Source organism: Hypanus sabinus, unplaced genomic scaffold, assembly GCF_030144855.1.
Source record: "Hypanus sabinus isolate sHypSab1 unplaced genomic scaffold, sHypSab1.hap1 scaffold_1461, whole genome shotgun sequence".
Taxonomy (NCBI): Eukaryota; Metazoa; Chordata; class Chondrichthyes; order Myliobatiformes; family Dasyatidae; genus Hypanus; species Hypanus sabinus.
Window position 1 is genome coordinate 77,850 of NW_026779535.1, and position 15,879 is coordinate 93,728.

The following is a 15,879-nucleotide window of genomic DNA, read 5'->3' on the forward strand; positions in this document are numbered from 1 at the left end:
CTTTAATTCCCATGTGAAACTAACAGTGATGGCGATAGAGCAGCAATAGCTGGAGTTTCGGAAGGTGCAGGATGATAATCCCAAAGAAGTATTCTAAAGGCAGGGTGACGCAACCGTGACTGACAAGGCTAACACGAAAGGGCACAGTTTTAAGGTGCTTGGAAGTAGGTACAGAGGAGATGTCAGGGGTAAGTTTTTTACGCAGAGAGTGGTGAGTGCGTGGAATGGGCTGCTGGCAATGGTGGTGGAGGTGGATATGATAGGGTCTTTTAAGACACTCCTGGATAGGTACAAGGAGCTTAGAAAAATAGAGTGTTATGGGTAACCCTAGGTAATTTCTAAGTAAGTACATGTTGGACACAGCATTGTGAGCTGAAGGGACTGTATTGTGCTGTGGGTTTTCTATGTTTCCAAGGGAAGTCAAAGTCAACATAAGCACAAGAGAGATGTATATAATAGAGCAAAATTAATGGGAAGTTAGGGGATTAGGAAGTTTTAAAAAATGAACAAGGCAATTAAAAAGCCATTAGGCGGCGAAAAATGGAATTTTAAGGTAAGCTAGCCAATAACGTCAAAGAAGATACCACAAGTTTCTTCAGATAAGTAAAGAGTAAAAGGTCAGCAGGATTAGATATTAGATCATTGTAAAATGATACTGGAGTGGAGATGGAAATTGTGGGAAAACTGAATACTGTAAGTATTTTTCATCAGACTTCACTGTGGAAGAGACTATCAGTATGCTGGAAGTTTGAGAGTAACAGGTGGCAGAAGTGAGTGCAGTTGCTATTACTTAGGAGAAAGTGCTTGGGAAACTAAAAAGATCTGAAGGTAGTAAAGTTATCTGGATCAGTGTTCTGAAAGAGGTAGCTGAAGAGATAGTGGAGGTATTTGGAGATATTAATAATGATCTTTCAAGAATTACTAGACTCTGGCATGGTTCCAGAAGACTGGAAAATTGCAATTGTCACTCCACTCTTCAGGAAGAGAGCAAGGCGGAAGAAAGTATATTATTGACCAGCTAGCCTGACCTCAGTGGTTAGGAAGATGTTGAAGTAGATTATTAACGATACTTTGAGACACATGGTAAAATAGGCCAGAGTCAGCATGGTTTCCTTAAGGGAAATTTTTGCCTGCCAAATCTGTCGGAATTCTTTAAGAAATAACAAGTGAGATAGACAAAGGGGAATTGATGGGTTTTGTGTACTTGGATTTTCAGAAGGCCTTTGACAAGGTGCTGCACGTGAGGCTGCTTAGCAAAATAAGAACCCATGGTATTACAGGAAGGATACCAGCATGGATTGAGCATTGGCTGATTGGCAGGAGACAAGGAATGGGACCGCTTCCTTTTACATTATATGTCAATAATTTGGATGATGGAATTGACAGCTTTGTGGCCTAGTTTGTGGATGATTCAAAGGTAGGTGGAAGGACAGGTAGTGCTTAGGAAGTAAAGAGGCTGCAGAAGGACTTGGATTAGGAGAATGTGCAAAGACGTGGCAGATGGAATATGGTGTTGGGAAATTTATGGCCATGCACTTTGGTAGAAGGAACAAAAGCACAGACTATTTTCTGAATGGGAAGAAAATTCTAAACTTACTTGTGTGCCTTTGTGCACTGTCCACTGTCACTGGCAGCCTATTCCACGCACTCACCACTTTCTACATAAAAATCTTAGCCCTTACATCTCCTCTGTACCTGCTTCCAAGCACCTTAAAACTGCCCTCTCGTGTTAGTCATTTCAGCCCTGGGAAAAAGCCTCTGACTATCCACATGATCAATGCCTCTCATCATCTTATACACATCTATCGGGTCACCTCTCATCCTCTGTCGCTCCAAGGAAAAAAGGCTGAGTTCACTCAACCTATTCTCATAAGGCATGTTCCCCAATCCAGGCAACATCCTTGTAGATCTCCTCTGCGCCCTTTCTATAGTTTCCACATCCTTCCTGTAGTGAGGCGACTAGGACTGAGCACAGTACTCCAAGTGGGGTCTGACCAGGATCCTATATAGCTGCAACATTACCTCTCTGCTCTTAAACTCAATCCCATGATTGATGAAGGCCAATGCACCATATGCTTTCTTAACCACAGAGTCAACCTACGCAGCAGCTTTGAGCATCCTATGGACTCGGACCCTAAGATCCCTCGGATCCTCCACACTGCCAAGATCCTTACCATTAAATCTATATTCTGCCATTGAGATGAAGAATTTCTTTAGCCAGAGGGTGGTGAAACTGTGGAATTTAGATTCTTGATAAGCCAGGGCATGAAAAGTTACAGGAAGAAGGCAGGAGATTGGGGTTGAAAGGGAAATAGATCAGCCATGATGAAATGACAGATTAGACTCCTGGGCCAAATGACCTAATTCTGCTCCTATTTGTCTTATGGAAATTATGACAAAGTCGTAATGTACTCAATTTTGGCGTGGACATGAATCAAGAATTCATGATGAATATACATAATGCGATAAATTAATTTGTCTGAATTTATGCTCATTTTCTGCATTTCTATATTGTGTGTCTGATCATTTTGCCTGGTAATTCTGGGCTCAGACAAAAAGTTCAGTTATTTTCAATGGCTAGATACACCCCACATTCTCATTCAAACGAAACTGGAGAAGGAATCAGCGTGTTCATAAGGACCTGCATTGGGTGCGATTTTAAAGCTTCCACTGTGTTCCCACTCTCCAGAAGCGACGGTTTAATTGACATCTTGGCGTGCCGCTGCAGCATGAACCACCAAAGATAAAAATGTTCAAAGCTCCTCGTCGACTGTTCCTAGTCGAAGTAATTGAAATAATTTCATTTTTAGTAACATTGTTGTTCGCTGGATGCTGCTTGCATTCATTTTACCCGTTCCTTGGTTTTCCCGTACCCGACTAGCTGCCGCCACTGTCCTGCCGATCCTCCAGCCGCACATTCCAAATGCTTGAGCCATCCTGAACCGAAATTATATCGAAGGCAACATCAGCTGGGTCTTATAAGGGAATTATTCTGTGAAGAGTCCTCGATCAGAAACCAACTCAACCTTTGACCACTGACTTTCTCCAGTCACGCTACACAGTAGGGTCAACGTGCAGTGGCCATGCATGTCATTGAGTTGTGGGAGAAGAATGTTGCACCCGGAGCCACAGGGAGACACACATAAAATTCACACATGGCACCTGGGGTCAGGCTCGAACCCCAACGGGAGGTACTGTGATGCAACTAATCAATTGTGTCACTTGCCTGCATTTCAGATTTTATTTCATAAATGATAGATAGATAGCTTATAAACGGGTAAAATAAAGAGAAAGCATAGGCAGATAAAGAATGAATTAGAATTCATCAGATTGAGGAGTATTGGGAGAAGAAATCATGGGACACAGAAGAGTACAGTATCAAGGAAGAGGCGGTGAGTGCAAATATGCAGATTTGGTATAGATGAAACAGAAAGATGGAAAATGAGAGAATGGAAGAGGAATAAACTGAATGGAAGAGGGAATCAGTGATGGGAGAAAACTTTGAAAACTTAGTTGGTGGGGCTTCAAAGAACAGCAATTCAAAAAGTGTTATATAGAAGGGGAGAGAGTAATATCTGGAAGCAAAGTCAGAAAGATATAAACACAAATACTTTGTGAAGCTCCACTAAAACTATGCCATAATATCCAAAATATACAATGTATCTGCATTAATAATATTTAGTATCAAATTGTATTGCTTTGTTTTTATTCTATCAAAATGAGGGCTTTGCTTTCCTATTTTTAAAATGAAGTGTTGTGCCACACAAAGCACCCCAAGAAGGCTTTCAAGTGCCTGACCATGGCTTCAGTGCTCCAGTTCCAATGCCCCAGAATTATAAACTGTTTTGTAACAAGTAATTAGCTAAACAATCAGCTGAAGTAACTATTGATTGTTCATTTGCCTCCCATTTATTGTACTGATTGACACAATGAAAATATCAATGGCAGAAAATAGATATGATTCATTGCCTCTTTTTGAGAGTCTGTGACTCTTTTCATATTTCTTGAATTAGCACGTTGCATAACTTTCCACTTGTTTCCCATACTACTGAATAGAAGATATGTGCTTAGGTTGATTCACCAGCTTCTAACATACCAGTTACTGTTAAATCAACAAGGTTGTCTGGCTAACTGCAGAATCTGTCATATGATGGCTCTAAATAAACTGATTATGATATGATTTAATAGCATTTATGACAGCAGCCTTACATACACATTTATTTATCTTGATTTATTAAAACCATAATATATGGGAGCAGAATTAGGCCATTTGGCCCATCTAGTCTACTCCACCATTTCATCATGGCTGATCCAATTTTCCTCTCGGTCCCAATTTCCTGCCTTTACCCCATATCCCTTCATGCCCTGACCAATCAAGAATCTCTCAACCTCTACCTTAAATATAAGACTTGGCCTCACACAACTGCCGGTGGCAACGAATTTCTAGCTAAAGAAATTCCCCCTCTTCTCTGTTCTCTATTCTGAGGCTGTGACCTCTGGTCTTAGACACTCCCACCATAGGATACATCCTCTCCACACTCACTTAATCAAGGCCATTCACCATTTGACAGGTTTCAATTCCAGAAGTTAAATTGAGTTAAGTTAAATTGGTTAAATTTCCTGGTGTACTTGTTCTTATTTTATTACAAATGTTAGCAATCTTAAAATGTTGACTCCTACTAAATTGCAACCTAAAACTAGCTATTTCCAATCTACAAAACTTACTCACATTCCACTCAAAATAAGATAAGATTGCTTATGAAACTAAGGCTTTATACCTTGGATCAGTTCAAAAACATGGATTACTGATGGTCCAGCTTTGTCAGTGAAGACATGTTCCCCCATTTTGTGATTTTTCCGTCTAAATTCTCTGAGCATAATAATTTGGGATGGAATTTTCTTTGTGGATATTAAGTCAGGACACCAATATCTACCATTAATGACAACTTTAATTTCAGGAGGCATTATTAGAAGCCCGTAAGCCTTCCTGGTATATCACATAGCCTATTAAGATCAAAGAGCTGGAAATATCTGGGCGTTTTAGTTTAAGATTTGTGGCTGCCTGCAAGAAGATGAATCTCCTTCTTTCTTTCTAAATCTTTTTATTATTATTAATAATATGGACAGAATACAAATGATATATTGATAAAGAAATTACAAACATACAAATTCCATAAGAAGATGAATCTCAAGGTTGTATATAGTAGACATACTTTAATAATAAATGTACTTTGAACTTAGACTAATATTTAACTTATTCTTAACATTCAGTGGCCACTTCGTTAGGTACAGGAGGTGAACCCAGTGTAGTCTTCTGCTGCTGTAGCCCATCAACTTCAATGTTCGACGTGTTGCACGTTCAGAGATGCTTTTTTGCATACCAGTGTTGTAATATGTGCCCAGCCTAGTCATTCTCCCCAGGCTCTCTCATTAACAAGGCATTTTAGCCCACAGGACAGCTGCCCACTTTACGTTTTTTGTGTTTCTAGCAGAGATATATTGCCATTCAGATTATGAAGCTTGCATTTTATATATATAGTGTATAATATATTATATATTCTATGTTATTCCTGAACAAACTGACAGAATCAATGTGATTTGATTGCTACAATTTTAATACTATTCTAATCACTTTGATGTTTATCGCTCTGTAACTTCTGTTAAAAATTATATACCTACTGTAATGTAAAGTATGCATTAGTATTATTTAGTTTAGTAGGGTATTAGGAAGAGAAATATGAAAAAATGGCTAGTTGCTAATTCTTGCAACACACTCAAAATTGCTGGAGGAACTGAGCAGGCTAGGCAACATCTATGCCCCGAAGTGCTGAGTGTACCTTTTTTTCCATAGATGCTGCCCAACCTGCTGAGTTCCTCCAGCATTTTGTGTGTGTTGCTTGGATTTCCAGCATCTGCAGATTTTCTCTTGTTTGTGAGTTGCTAATTTTTCTTAGGGCTGGAATGCATTCTTGAATCAATGTCATTGGTTACTGTTACTTCAGTACTGTTGTAGCACAGCAAGATTTGTGTCATGTGGAAAAAAAAATCCCAAGCTATTCAGAAGTTGCAGTTGCTAATTTTATTTGTCTACAGATTTCCCCAGTGAGGAAACAAACAATTGCACAAAAAAGTATTGGTATTGAGATCAAAGCAACAAAAGTAATACAAATTAATATTTCCAAACATCTAATTATAGTTTATCTTAAATTGTCATGAATACCATTGGATTTATTCAAGTTGCAGTTGATAATCCCACGCTGTCACTTTCGAGAAAGTCGGCCCTAATGGATTATGACTGGCCGAGTTCAGGTGAAGACAGTGACAGCAATTCGTCAAGTACACCCATTTCTGAAATAAATAATATGTTCATAGGTCAAGCTCACACAATGAACTAATGTTTGGAAGCTGTGTTCATTGCAGTTACTCCCAAGCGACATACATTGACTTCAGTTCTTTACACCAATTTTCCTGCTTTTTTAAACTCATCTGACTTGTTCATCATAGAACAATCGAACATTTTAAAATTCTAGTGTCCAGTGTAATTACAAGTTCAATTACAGGATTTGTGGTAATTTAATTTTTCAGAGTAATGTTCCCTTCACATGTTGCAATATTAAAAAAGCATCATCCAAATCAGATATTACTTTCTTCTGACTGAAATAAACAAATTATTCTCTCCTCTGTTGAACTGATATTTTTATTAAACTGACACAAAATGCTGGTGGAACACAGCAGGCCAGGCTGCATCTATAAGGAGAAGCATTGTCGACGTTTTGGGTCTCGGCCCGAGACGTCGACAGTGCTTCTCCTTATAGATGCTGCCTGGCCTGCTGTGTTCCACCAGCATTTTGTGTGTGTTGTTGTTTGAATTTCCAGAATCTGCAGATTTCCTCGTGTTTGCTTTTTATTAAACTGTTCATCTTTAACTAATGCAGCTGGTTTGAATGTAACTAATCAATTGTGCAGAAGAATCCAATAACAACAGACCAGGCCAATATTTTTCTCTTGCCACTGACTCAAATTCAGCCTCTTGTTTTAACTCAGTTGATATCCTAAATCAGTCCTCCAGGTTTTCAACAAAAAAAAAACACAAACAAGTACTTTTTTTCAATTTTGGAGCTGATTGGTCTCAGCAAAACAAATTGTCATCCTTTGGCAGACAGGTAATAATGCTTGATAGTACATTTTCCAGTTTTCAGTGGAATTGAGAGGTGATTGGGTAATTAATTGGTTTCAGTTTTTCCTTTTGGAATAGAACATACTTGGACAATTTCCCACATTTTTCATCAGATGATAGTATTATAGCAGTAGTGGAATAGTTTCATTATCCATGTGGCCTGTTCTGGAAAATGTCTTCAGAACTAGCGCTCAGAATCTGTATGATATTGTGACCTTCTATATATCTAGTGTTGCTGTTTGGTAATTTCTTGACATCAGTGACATGAGCTGAATTGGCTGAATAGTGCTTCTCAGATGGAAAAATCAGGAGGGAAGCAAGATGGATCATCCATTCAGCACCTCTGGCTCAACATACAATCAGTGGCCACTTTATTAGGAACACTGGGTCACCTGCTTGATATGGAATCGTATGCTAGCTAATCAGCCAATCACATGGCAGCAACTAAATATGTATAAGCATGCAGACATCGTCAAGAGGTTCAGTTGTTGCTCAGATGAAACATCAGGATGATGAAGAAATGTGATCTAAATGACTTTTACCACTTTTACCGTGGTATGATGTTGGTGCCAGACAGGGTAGTTTGAGTATTTTAGGAACTGCTAATCTGCTGGGATTTTCATGCATAACAATCTCTAGTAAAGAAAACATCCAGAGAGCAGCAGTTCCGTGGACAAAACTCATTCATGAGAGATCACAGGAGAATGGCCAGACTGGTTTAAGTTGATAGGAAGGTGACAGTAACTCAAATAACCATGCATTCCAACAGTGGTGTGCAGAAGAGCATTTCTGAATGCACAACATGTTGAACTTTAAAGTGAATAGCTACAGCAGCAGACACCACACCACTATCATAATTAATAAAGTGGCTACTGAGTATAGTTAAAAATGCTTTAGCAATCATACATTGGGCCCTTCCATTTTTTGAGACGAGAATGCTTTTAAATAATATGTGCTATTTAGCTTCTAGCAGTTTGCATTAATTCACAAAATAAGAAAGAAATATGAACCTCTGTCTTTTGACATAAATAATCATGATAAGCTTCTGATCTGAGACCTGGCTCACTTGCTTATACACCTACAATCAATGAGATTTGCAGTTATCAATTACAGTTAGTTCTACTTAAGATCCACATGTTTATCTGCAATTTCTCCCCAGAACTTATCCATTCAAACTCTGTATTCACCAATGGTGAAGTAAATCTTCATTTTAACTGATCTCTAATTCATTACCTAATAACTTAACTTGCTTGAACAGTTCCTGGAATTGTAAATCACGTTCACCATCTTTTGATTCAGATATTTTCTGCAACATGTTGACGTTCACTTTTGCTGAATTGCTCTTTTATCGGATTAAATAAAATTAAATAATTTGCCAGGTGAAAATAACAAATCTAGTAAGTATCTAAGAGTTAACTAGGAATTTCTTTTTATTCTATACAGTAATTGTATATCACCCAAAGGGTCAACTGGTTTGATCTCTTGTGGCACTATCTCTGAATAAGGTGGTGACAATTCACCAAATAGTTTCTTCAGTCAATGAAATCATGACATATTGTTTCCCCTACCTTTCTTTTATATATTTCTAAATTAACTATACTTACAATATAAAATATTTTTCCTTTTAGGTGCAAGTACATAAGAAATTCAATGGCTAGATGAGCAGCAGTTTCATCAGTGACAGTTTGTAGTAAGCTACCTGGAAAACGTTTGTGAGGATTTGTTTAGTCTATAAATATTCTTTCATAATTTTTCAGCAAAATGAGAAATAGAACATAAAATAATTAAAGACATGAGTGCCCTGAGTAAGGGCGCGTCCCTGATACTCATCCACTTTTGTCTACAATCCCCATAATCTTTTGATATTTCTTATCTTCTGGAAGGCTACCAATCTCACCTTGAATACATTCAACCACAGAGTATTCAAAACTCTTGTCAGAAAACTCAAAGGATTGACTATCTTTGTAGAGAATCAAGGAAAATTTTGACCCCTGTTCCAACAACTAATAAAGAAACAGCTGCTCAGAATTTACTCTGTTAATCTCTCCCAGAATTTATCACAGAAAGTACCTCATGCTTCTCAGTGAGTGAGCACAGGTCAATTTTATTCATTCCCCCATAAAAGGACAATTCCCTTTACTCAGGACCCAATCTTTTAAACATAAGGTGTACCGATTCCAAGGTTATCATTAAATATGGAGCTGAGATTGTAAAACTGTATTCCAGATATGAAGCATATTTTATCAGAACAAATGGTCCTAAATTAGAACAATTAGTCAGCTGCAATGTAGATAACCCCAATATATCCAGCTTTAAAACAACAACATCGGCATATCATTGTTGATTATCAATTTAATAGGCAATCATCAATTATGTGTTTGGCACTTTAACACTTTAAATGCAGTCCTTTCCACTGATTAAAAAAAAATATTTGTTTGCTAAGGGTCATGATTCAAAAACAAATATTGTAATAGATTAACCTCAGTTTAATAAAAATGTTAGGAATTGCTGAAATATTGAAAACATTGCTTGTATTTCAGACAACTTACCTGCTACCATTTATTCCATTACCTCCACCAGGTATAATGGAATATGAACATGTTAAGATCAGTAAGATCAATTAAGAAATCTAATTTCGTACCAGGTTTAACGTTGTCTTCGAATTGCAGGTCACGTTTGCCAATAGGGTTGAGCTTTTTATTTAAGTGTGGATAATTAAGCATGGCCTCTGTAAGCAAAAAAATTTATCATGTGAAACAGAAAATATATTCTTCAAATTGTCCCCCTACAACTACAAAATATCAATAAAGTCTAAATTTTCATAGCTATTGAATTTTCTGAAATTATGGTGCTTATTTTCTAAAATGTAAGCAAGCCACATTAAACCAGATAATTACTCATGAAGACATTTTACCGTACAGCTTCCCACTTTCTTTCATTGAAGGTGTTACCTAAAAATACTTGTGTATTTTTAAGTAATGCTCAGGATTTTATGTATGTGGAAGTGAATTTAATCCAAAATGTGATTGAATATTTGGTACGTGCAAAGTGTACTTCCAGATATTCAGTCCAGAAGAAGGGAAATGTATGGAGGCCATCAAACATATCTGTGAAATCACTCATTATATAGCACAGCCTTTCATTTGTTGAAACAGACTTAATCTGTAGCTGAGCTCTCTTCAAATGTTGGTTCAAGGTCCCAGATCTGCCTGCTAACTGTAGTTAATAGCAAGTCTAACTAAATCACCAATCTTCCTCAAAGTAAGCAGTTATTTTCCTACTTATATTAGTAATCACCCAGCCCCTTCATACCAAAATCCCCATAATCTCATAGATCTCTCCCTGACTCTTCTCAACCCCATCCAGTCTCCTCTTGAAACTGTAACACCCATTTCCATAAAACTTGACTCCAATCCCCTGGCCACACACAACCCCTTAATCCTCTGCCAGCACCCTGCTCTTTCCCAAACTCTAGTTTCGATAGTTTGTGAAAGCTTCCAGGTTTCTAAAACTTTGTGTAGTGCTTTTGGACCGATGTGAGCATTATTTCTTTTTTGATGTTCAGATCAGACCAAAAAATAATTGTTCGCAACACAGATCTATTTTAAGTAGATTAAACAGCTTCTCTTTCCACAGATTTTGCTTGACCAACTAAGTGTGTCTAGCATTTCCTGTTTTTATATCTAACCTGGAGTCAGATTTGCAGATTAAGTAGAATGCTAAAAAAGTCATTTACAAATATGATTAGGATAAGGAAAAATTGGTTTCATAAAAGAGAAAGTAATGTTTGGCAAATCTGGTTAAGATTTTGAGATGTAATTAACATGGTTAAGGTGAACTTGTGGATAGAATAGCTCCAGATTAACTGACAAGGTACAACAAAATGGAAAACAAATAAAATTGCAGATGCTGGAACCTGAAGCAAAAGCCAAAATGCTGGAAGAATTCAGCCAGATAAGCAGCATCTGTAGAAGGGGAAATCAGTCAATGCATAGCATCAGCAACCCATCCATAGGTGAAAGCGGAAGGTTTACAGTTTCCAGAACAGAGTTGAGGGTGAAGGTGAGGGTGGCAAGAGCGAGGTACAAGATAAAAACCTAGAGAAGGTTAAGGCAGATCAAATTATGAGGAACATGATGACTAACCATTAGCAAGACTGAACGAAATAAGGCAAGAAAGTGGTAGAAAGATGATAATGGGAATAGATGAGGAAGCAGTCTCATCCAACTCTTAGAAGTTGGAACAATCAGTATTCATTCCAGAGGGTTGCAAAGTGCCTTGACACAAGAAGTTGATGTTGAGTTGGAATAGGACTGGGATTGAGAATTAAAGTGGCATGTAACAGCAAGCTCATGATGCTGCTTGTCTGGCTGAACTCTTCCGGGTTTTCTATTTCTGCAAGAGGTAGCACAATAGGTTGCTACATTAGGGTTCACAATGTCAGGGATGAAGGACAGAAAACAGCGTATGAACAAATAAGTAGGTTTCAGTTTGGCAGATCATAAATACGAGATTTTGCAGATGCCAGAGCGGCACAAACAAAATGTTGAAGGAACTCAGCAAGGTCAGACAGCATCTATGGAAATTAATAAATAGTTGACATTTTGAGCTGAGACCTTTCACCAGGAAGTGTAAAGAAGTTAGAATAAGGTTGGGGGAGGAGTGAAATGTGACGCCAGTTATGTGGTGGGGTGGGGGTGGAGGACTGAAGTCAGAAGCTAGAAGATGATTGGTGGAAAAGGTAAAGAGTTTGAGTAGAAGGAATCTGACAGGAGAGGAGAGTGGACTGGGGGGGGGGTGTGAGGGGAGGAAATAGGTAAGGAGAAGAGAAAAGGAGCACAGAGTGGGAAATTGAAGAAAAGGGGAAGGGGGAGGGGGTAAATATCAGAAATTAGAGACAACAATGTTCATGCCAGGAGGTTGGAGGCTACCCAGATGGAATATGAGATGTTACTCCAACCTGCAAGTGGCTTCATCACAGCAGCAGGGGAGCCCATGGGCCAACATGTTGAAATAAGAAAAGAATTTGGAATTAAAATGGTTGGCCACCAAGAAATCCTGCCTTTTGCGAATGGAGTGAAGGTGCTCAGCAAAGCGGTCCCACAATCTGCATTAGGTCTCATCAATATAGAGGAGGGGGCATGAGGAGCACTAACACAGCAAATGACCACAACAGATTTGCAGGTGAAATGTTGCCTCACCTGGAAAGGTCCCGAATAGAGGTGAGGGAGGATATGAATGGGGAGTTGTAGCACTTTTTATGCTTGCAGAGGTCAGTGCCAGGAGGGAGATTGCTGGAGAGGGACAAATATACAAGGGAATCACAGAGGGAGCAACCTTTGTGGAAAACGGAGTGGGTGGAGAGGTAAAGATGTGTTTGGTGGTAGGTTTCAGTTGAAGACAGTTTCAGGCTGGCCGAATGTTTCAAAGTGAATTGGTCTGAGATTCTTATTTATTTAGTTGAGGGGTTTCAAGGTAGGTGTGAATGTAAGGTGCAAGGAGAAAACAAGAGAAATGTGAGATTTTGGTTTTGTAGGAAGAATAGATAGAGTATTTCTTAAATAATGGGAAATGGTAGATATTGGTGTGCTGGTTTAGAAAGTAAGTATGGAGGGACACCAAACTATCAAGAAGCCAAGTGGAGTCTTTATTTTCACTATAAGGCGATTGGCACAAAAATAAGGAAACAAACTTCATTTGAAGTTTTGGTCTCTATGCCCAAGGACAGACATTCTTGTTTTGGAAACAGGTTCACAGTAAATATGGTGCAGAAGGAAACTACATCCACCCAAGTGAATAAGGTATTAGAACTCTTTGCCTGAAAGAGTGGAAGAATTACTAAACTTCAACACTTATGAATGTACTTGGATACATACTTGAAAAAGGTTGATTCCCATATAATATAGCATAAGTTATAAACAGCTGAGGACTGAGGTTTATGAAACCTGATTGGCAGCAGCTTTCCCAGCACAAAACACTCATCAGTATCCGTTACCATTTGCTTCAACCCAACAAGCTACTTCCTTGACTCCCTTTCTGACCAGCTTGTTAATGTGTGACCATGTCAGAAGACTTGCTAATATCCATGCAGATTACTTGAAGTAAACTGCTGTCATCGACCTGCCTTAGTTGGCTTCTCCAGAAACTCAGATAGGTAGAACTGTAGTTTGCAAGAATTAGCTGAAGGCAAAATTACCAAGATATTTCATTGACCGAGTACATTACTACTCGGGAGAGAGTACAACAACTGACATTTTTTTAATATATTAAGTGCAATCGTGAGCAATAGCCAGATCAGAAATGCTGATAAGAGAACTTTGATAGGCCAATCAGATGATTCACTGCTGCTCAGCAATAGAACATTTAAAAAAATCATAGGTACAATTAAGAAACATTTAAAAATAGTAGAAATACTGGAGTCATGATGATCATGATGAAGTCTGCAGGAGACAGACATTTATACACATGGTGTCCTCAGGGAGACATTTCTCAATTAAGTAGTAATTGATGAGTGTTTGTACTATTTGCATAGCATACTCACGTGCTCCTAGTAGGTATCCTACACTGTTTAATGTCCAATTCCTTCTTTCTTTTGCCTCCTGAAGAAATATTTAGATATTATCTTCACAGTGGTTTTTAGTGCACCTAAATAATACCAAATATACTGCTATTTACAAAATTAAGCATCAGCTGTGGAAAACAAGAAAGCTAATAATGCTTTAAAAACTGAAGGCAAAGTCCAATACAGAATCAAACTTGCTGCAAAGGAAGAATACAAGGCTGAATTCTTGGGATCAGCCAGCATTTTCAGCTCAACATCTAACCTTGCCTGCAGATAATTAGGCCAATTGCTGAGAACCAACAGAGCTAATTCACTGCCTCCAGAAAAGACAGTAAGGAAAACCCATTAGTGCAAAGTTCTTCGCTCCAGAAATCACTAACAAGCTTTGTAATTTAAATGTTTCTGATATTTGCAGGATAAATATCGCATCTAAAGCAAATGATGTAATTGTTTTTCTCAAAAATGTTAGCTCTTTTCTCTTTCCACAGAATCTGCTTGACCTGAGTGTCTTCAGAATTTCATGCTGATTTACGCAGTTATTTCAGACAATCCCGATTTGCGTCCATTCTTTTGATCAGATGATTAGAAATAAATAGACATAATGGTTTGATGTTGTTGCTGTCATTTAAATGAAAATAAAGAAGATTCTTGACTTTTCTTGCCAAATGAATACAATAAGAGAAGGATTTGAAAACAGAAGCAAATATCTTATGATTAACTTTTACTACTACATTATGGTAGAAGGAGCAAGAATGCTTCCCCAGATGCTGAGATGTGCTTTGAGCATCCTTGTTCATGCCTGTTCCAGTATTTTACCAGAAACAACCACATTGCCAGCAAGCCATCTTTTAATGTTTGAATGTGGTTCACACCTACCTGGACCTCTGTTCCAGGTTACTGGCCCGCTGGCAATTTCACCTATTTGGGTGGCTATTGCATAGGTTTTACCTTTATTCCACCAACAGTTAAAATTGGTGGTGTGAGAGGTTGGGGGGGGGGGGGGGGGGGGTAGTCCTTAAGAAGGGTCTTGGTTGAAACACCAACTATTTATTCCTCTCCATACCTGGCGAAATGCACTGAAATTGGGGAGCACTGAAAGTAGGAACTAGAAATGTAAAGAACTCACAGAGAGAACAAGCCCAAGCGAATGAGAGACGGCGACGCACAGAACGAGGGATGCGCACAGAAAGCTGGCGGAGCTCGGCATCTGAAAGCGGAGAGTGGATTAAAAGATCAAGATTCCTCAGCAAAGATTCGAGAGAACTAAACTGAAAATGATTATTTTTTGACTGTTGTGATCTTACCTTCATTTGGTCGTCGTATGTTTGTTTCCTTCCGAACTCAGTGATTTGAATCCTTTCAGTGATTGAACCCCGAGAGTTACCAAACTAACACCGTTGGCTTTCGATTGGAATAGTAACTCCCTAAACACCGAAGTTCTCAGAAAGATTGGAGTTAACGGCGTACTTTATACGGGAAGCAAAAAGCATCATCAAGCCCTCGTCCGCGTCACGAGTTGTATTTTAAATTATAAGTTAATAAATTGCGAACACATACCTATGTCAGGATTAGGTATCAAAATATATCTTTACTTCCCACCCCCGGACTAATAAATCAGTAATCCCCTGTCGACTTCATGCAAAAAGAACAATTTAAAACCAGATGGATTTTTGTTGCAAATCATTTTCAAAGAGGAAACGCTATCCGCTAGATTAAATGGGTTACAGTGTGCTGATCCACATACGGTTTTTTGAATTCAGAATATTTTCACTTGATGGCAGGCACTTTAAAAACAACGTATCGAGTCCAAAATTACACATTATGAACTTAATAATATCTGTTTGACAGAAAGACGTCAGGTGAACAAAAATTCCTCCAGCTAAATTCTTGGAAGATCCAGGTCATTGTTACCAGTCCTTTCCTTTTTCATATTCCGCTTAGGTAGTCCACAGCCCAAAGGCATAACGATTGAATTTTCCAATATTAGGTAACCGTCCCCTCTGGTGGATTGTTTGCCCCTTTTATATTACCCTTCCTTTTACTAAAATGCAAGAGATGCAAAAAATTTGGAGGGATCCCAGTTACACTTACATCTACAGAGATGAAGTGTTTTGAGAGGCCAGTGTTGGAACATATCAGC

The 15,879-nt window shown here is 38.5% G+C and overlaps 1 protein-coding gene across 1 annotated transcript; it reads right to left on the reverse strand.

The window, feature by feature from the left end:
- Nucleotides 1–6,131: 6,131 nt before the first annotated feature.
- LOC132386998 (galanin peptides-like) lies at nt 6,132–15,176 on the reverse strand. Its single transcript, XM_059959354.1, has 5 exons — nt 15,044–15,176; nt 14,866–14,946; nt 13,719–13,776; nt 9,819–9,905; nt 6,132–6,348 (listed from the first exon to the last, which is right to left on the reverse strand). The coding sequence occupies exons 1-5, from the start codon at nt 15,047–15,049 to the stop codon at nt 6,290–6,292; spliced, it is 291 nt and encodes a 96-aa protein (XP_059815337.1). The 5' UTR covers nt 15,050–15,176; the 3' UTR covers nt 6,132–6,289.
- Between the last annotated feature and the right edge of the window lie 703 nt (nt 15,177–15,879).